This window comes from Gracilinanus agilis, unplaced genomic scaffold (genome assembly GCF_016433145.1).
Source record: "Gracilinanus agilis isolate LMUSP501 unplaced genomic scaffold, AgileGrace unplaced_scaffold46866, whole genome shotgun sequence".
Classification (NCBI taxonomy): domain Eukaryota; kingdom Metazoa; phylum Chordata; class Mammalia; order Didelphimorphia; family Didelphidae; genus Gracilinanus; species Gracilinanus agilis.
Window position 1 is genome coordinate 1 of NW_025381206.1, and position 5,713 is coordinate 5,713.

At 49.5% G+C, this 5,713-nt stretch overlaps 1 protein-coding gene across 1 annotated transcript; it reads right to left on the bottom strand.

Moving 5' to 3' along the window:
- Positions 1–4,416: 4,416 nt before the first annotated feature.
- On the bottom strand, positions 4,417–5,051 carry LOC123255451 (adenosine receptor A2b-like). Its single transcript, XM_044684242.1, has one exon. The coding sequence runs from the start codon at positions 5,049–5,051 to the stop codon at positions 4,713–4,715; it is 339 nt and encodes a 112-aa protein (XP_044540177.1). The 3' UTR covers positions 4,417–4,712.
- Between the last annotated feature and the right edge of the window lie 662 nt (positions 5,052–5,713).

Genomic DNA, 5,713 nt, shown 5'->3' on the forward strand with positions numbered 1-5,713 from the left:
TGGACCCTAGCAACCCCTTGGCGGTGAACACATCCCAAAACAAAGGGCGAAGGTTTGGTGAGATGCTGATTTTCATCCTAATGGTGCCCATAATGGCTCCAGGGAAAAGTTCAGAAGATCCCACCATACTCCAAACTCCATGGAAATATTAAGAGTCTTAACAGGAAGCCCCAGAACTTCATTCCTGCTATCACAATCCCAACCGGCTTCCCTGCCTGCTGGGTCCCCAGAACAGCAGTGAGCTTTCTTCCAGTTTCCCCAATGATACTGTGGCGCAACTCCATGCCCTGACCTTCCTTCTTTCCAAGCCACCAGACTTGCTTCAAGTGAAGAAAACTGCTCTGATCCCACTTGGGAAAACCCAGAGAAAATTAGCCCTAAAAGGGGGAAAAAATAGAAAAATTTCCCAAGCACCACAGGTTTCCCTTCCATTTTTGCTTCAAAGGTTGAATTCTCTCATGGAATTCCCAGTCTAACTCGTTTCACATCTAGGAAATCGGCCCGTCTCTTGTGATAAAAGACACAAAACTCCCTCTGATTTTCTTTTATCCATTTTCCTCATTCAAAGGTACAAAGTAGTGCTATCAAATGAGAAACTCAAAGAGTTTTCCAGTTATCAGTTTCAGGCAGTATGGCAACGAGATAGGCTGTTATTGGCCGTGGAATCAGAAAGAGCCGAGTTCAAATCTGGCCTCAGACCTCAGATTAGCTAGCTTTGTGACCCTGGGCAAATCAGGCAAAAAAAAAAAAAAAAGCGGGGAGAGTCAAATGACACCTCCTTCTCCCCAGTTTCCAGCCATCTAAGGAATGAACCCACTTTCCTGTAGGAAATGGCACTAGATGCTGTATGAAATGAGCCAGCTAAGCTCTAGGTAAGTGGTCTGTCCCTAGCTGTCCTCCCCACACATATCCAGGGAGACACTGACATTTGGATGGAGAGATAAGACGATATAGATCCCTCTCTAGAACCAAGAGGCTCCCCCCTTCCCCTTTTTTTACTGCTCCAGGCTATAAAAGAAAAAATAGATGTTTCTAGCACTTTTTTTTAAACCCGTACTATTTAGAATTGATTGATTCTAAGATAGAATACAGGAGTTACAAAAAAAGACACTAAGTATGGATTATAAGATGCTAGAATGGACAGTCATTCCCAAAGTGGGCGCCACCGCCCCCTGGTGGGTGCTACAGCGATCCAGGGAGGCGGTGATGGCCACAGGTGCATTTATCTTTCCTATTAATTGCTATTGAAATTAAAAAAAAATTAATTTCCAGGGGGCTAAGTAATATTTTTTTCTGGAAAGGGGGCGGTAGGCCAAAAAAGTTTGGGATCCACTGGACTAGACAATGGAGGTTAAGCGATTTGACCAGGGTCACATAGCCAGGAAGTATCTCAGGTTGGATTTGAACCCAGGACTTCTTATCTTCAGGTCTGGTTCTCTATCCACTGAGTTGCCTGGCTGCCTCCTGTTTCTAGTACTTTTAAGTCATCTGTAAACATATTAGAAATACATAGCCGTGTAATATCCAGTCTGAATGAGGACTCATTGGGCATATCGCTGAAAGGATACCTTTTTAGGTCCTGGCTGGACTAGGGATGGTTTCTTTCTTTATATTTATATCCCCAGTGTCCTAGCACTTAATAAATGCTAGTCTGATTAATTGACTAGATGGGTACTGAGGGCCCTTCCCACTCACATGTTTTGTGACTTGCGTATTCCTGAAAATCTAAGCCTCCCCCAGCAATTCAATCCCAGCAACCCCGTCTCTGAATTACTCTGCCATGAAGATCCAGTGTGAAAGGGACAGGATGAAAAAGTCTGTTTTCTAGACACCCCCTTCCCCACCCAAATCCAGAGCCAGTGAAGTCAGCAGATACACAAGCAACAAGGCAGTGAGTACAGTCTAATGGGGGCTAGAATCGAAATTGGAGGACCTGGGTTCAAATCCTGGATCTGCCATTTAATTAGTTGTATTAAGTAGTTGCCTCCGACAAGCTTCTTCATTTCCTTTGACGTCTCTTTCCTCATTGATAAAATGAGAGATCTGGACTATGAAGTCCTTTCTTTAGATCTATGTTCCTTTAAGTAACTTGATAGCCCTGTGCCTCAGTTTCCTTATCTGTAAAAAATGAAGGTTTGAACCAGATGACCTATGAGTTCCCTTGTAGCACTAAAGCTATGATCCCTCTATGGATCTCGGTTTCCTCTTTTGTTTAAGAAAAAAAAGAAAGAAAAGAATTGTCGGGTCTCTTCCAACTGTAAATCTCTCATCATGAATAAGACAGGGAGAGGGGGCAAAGGGGAAAGTGAGTAACAGCTCTCACACCCCATACCTGACCAGAATCCAATCCCTTCCCAGGGGCGAGGACATCAACCTTGAGATTCTTGGGTTTCATTTAAGGAACTTCCCAGTTTTGTGCCTGAGTCTGTGTGTGATGCCTTGAGCCGAAAGGTAAACAAAGTGACACCCTTCTACCCTCCCCACCCACAGGGGTATACTTTTCTGGAAAAACAGTATCAGCCACCTGCCTCGGTCATACCTCCATGATGGCACAACTGAAGCCAAGACCAGGTTTAGTAGGAGGGCTAATTCCCGATAAGGGGATGATGACCAGAGCTCACCTGAACCCTCCCCATAGCATTCCTCCACAAGGTCAGCCCCAGCTGCCTCGGCTTCTCTCTCCTCCGAGACAGCCCTCTGTTTATCTTCTTAGCTGGGGTGACTCATCAGTGGCCACCCTGGTGGCCTTTGATGGCCAAAGTCCCCTCACATCAGGGTACTGTCAACTCCACCCACAGACTCATCCCTAGTGGCCACATCAGGGCACCCTCCCTGCCGGCAGGGTCATCACTCAGGGCCAAAGGACAGTCTAAGGTGGTAACCAGCTATCTAATGGCAAAGAGAAGTGAGCACCTGAAAGGTGATCTCCCTGCCCCATCTGGGAAACAGACTTTCACAGCTTTAGGGCTAGAAGGGATTTCGGAGCAATCCTCTTAGTTTACAGAGGAGGAAACTGAGACTAGAGGGATTAAGTGATTTTTGCCCAAGGAGTTCTCAGCCCAGATAGGGCTTGAACCTAGATTCAGCTGCACCAAATAATATGTATCCAACTGCTGTTTTTAAAAAAGTATAGACTCTGGAGTCCATGGCCCTGAGTTTAAATCCAGCCTCTGGAAGAACTGTGGGAATAGAAACAGAAGAAAAACAACTGCTTGAATACATGGGCTGATGGGGATACTATTGGGCATGTAGACACTAAACGATCACTCTAGCCCAACTATCAATAATATGGAATTAGGTCTTGATCAATGATACATGTAAAACCCAGTGGAATTGTATGTCGGCTAACAGGGTTTAGAGGTTTGGGGGAGAGGGAAAGAACATGAAACATGTAACTAGGGGGAAATATTCAAAATAAAAATTTTAAATAAGGAACTAACTAAATAAATAAATCCAGTCTCGGATGCTTCCTAGCTGTGTGTCCTTGGGCAAGTCATTTAACCACCTGGGTCTTTCCAAATGAGAGTCAGACTTCATGGTTCCTTCTAGTTTTAGATTTCTGATCTGATTGTTCAGATAACACAAAATCCCAAAATTTGGCCTCCGTTTCCTGCACTGCAAAATAGTACCTACCTCTTGGGGTAATTGGGAGGCTTAAATATGTGGAAAACACCTTTGGCTCTTGAAAATGCATCCAAAAGGCTTCTAATCCCTAATACAGTAAGAACAGTAGTAGAAGTAGTTACAAAATGTATCCTGAGGAAGGGGTGTCTCCAGATCGTGTTAAGCTCCTACTAAGCTCTCAGCTGTGCTCATACACTCTAGCTAGAGGCCAATCTCAGGGCATTCGCCAAAGCTAAGAATCCGAGAAGCTCAAGGGGCCTCAGAGGCAGCTGGTCTGCCGCTAGCTTAGCAGGAATGTCTCCTCTGACTTGGGGTTCGGTTTTTGGCCTGGATTTTTTTTTTTTTAGACCTTTTTGGCAGGCTGGGAAAGCCTTTGGCCCCCTTCTCAAAATCCTGGTTTTTAAATACATAAATAAATAAAATACAGCGAGTTGCAAAGGCAATAAAAAATGAGTGAGAATAAAGATGCAATAGCCCATGACTCCTTAGGGTCCATCACTCTAGCTTTATAAGAAGCCTTGACCAAGCCTATTCTTGCTGCGTTAGGATACAGCCCTGGAGGCTGGCAGCCCAATCGAAAGACGCATTCTCTTATCACTACTACTAGATAAAAGCCTTTTTGATAGGTTTTCGAGTTCAGAAAGTGCTTTCTGTAGATTATCTCACTGGAGCCTCACAATCACCCCCTGAGGTAGGTGCTATTTCCAAGAGCAGGAAACGGACTGCAAGGGTTCTCCACGACTAAAATACACAATGTCACAACTGAAACAAAAGAGTGAAAATAGGTGGTGGGTTTTTTTTTTCTTTCCAAGTTCCTGAACCCCGGAAATCTCTCCATCTCGGCTTAAGGACCCTGTCTTATGCCATCTTCCACAAATCAAGGCTCCCGCCAGAAGCCCACTGGCCCTTGGGAGTCCGGGCAAGCAGGACTACCCCACTGTTGCCTCTCTAAAGGGTGTCCCAAGAGGATGGATGATTCCCGCGGCCATGCCTCGCCCGGCCGGGGAGGCAGGTGATGCCAGCTCTAAGTGACCTTCCCTGGGCGATGGGGAGCGGGGGAGGAGGGTCCCAGCCCCAGCCTGACTGCCTCACCTGAGAGGGATCTTGATGGCCAGGTACCGGTCGATGGCCACGGCCAGCATACTGAAGATGGAGCTCTGGGTGAGCACCAGGACGAAGCAGGCGAGGAAGAGGCAGCTGTGGAAGTCGGTGCAGAAGCCCACGCTGATGGTGATGGCGAAAGGGATGGCCAGCAGCCCCACGGCGATGTCGGCCACGGCGAGGGACACCAGGAAGTAGTTGGTGGCTGTCTTCAGGGTGCTGTTGGTGGCCACCGCGCAGCACACCAACACGTTCCCAGCGATGGAGAGCCCGGCGATGACCAGCTCCAGCACAATGTAGAGCGTGTCCTGCGAGTCCAGCGGCATGGCATGGCCCGGGGGTGGGGGCGGGCTCCCCGACCCCTGGGGGAGGCAGGGAGTGATGGTGGGGGGGCGGGCGGGCGCCCCCCGCCCGGCCGGGAGGAGCCCCCGCTCTGGCGGGGCGCTCAGCAGCCCTGGATGGCAGGGGATGGGGGATGCCTCCGAGGCAGGCGGATGGTGGATTCCGGGGCGCCCGGTGCCAGCTCGTGGGAAAGTCAAGGGAGAGGCTGCCTGCGCCGGGTCAGCGCCCCCGGGGTCGGCGTCCCTGGGTCCTGGCCATGGCCCCAGCGGCCCTCCGCTCTGCGGCTTCCCTGAGAGGGGTAGGGTCCGCCCTTTAGTCGTAAGCCGGAGCGGGAGCAGCAGCCTCTCTTCCTTCCCTCCCTCTTGCTCTAACAGAGCCGCCCAACTCCCTGGCTGGGCTCGGGCTCCTCTGCTCCAGGCACATGGACCCAGCGGGCGGGATGCGGGCGGGGGAGGCATATCCCGGGCCATCCGATTGGACGACCGCCCCGACCCTCGCGTCAATTCCCCACTAGAGCTCCTCCTCCTTACCGTAACTCCCAGAGGACAGGCGAAATCACAAAGTGCCCCAACCTCTCCGAAGGCGCGGCTTCGCGCCGGGAATCGGAACCTCAGTCAATACTCAAGGCCCCCCACCCCCCCACACA

What these genes read in the sequence shown, in the direction of transcription:
- LOC123255451 (XM_044684242.1), bottom strand. Translation starts at nt 5,051, where the DNA reads ATGCCGCTGGACTCGCAGGACACGCTCTACATTGTGCTGGAGCTGGTC.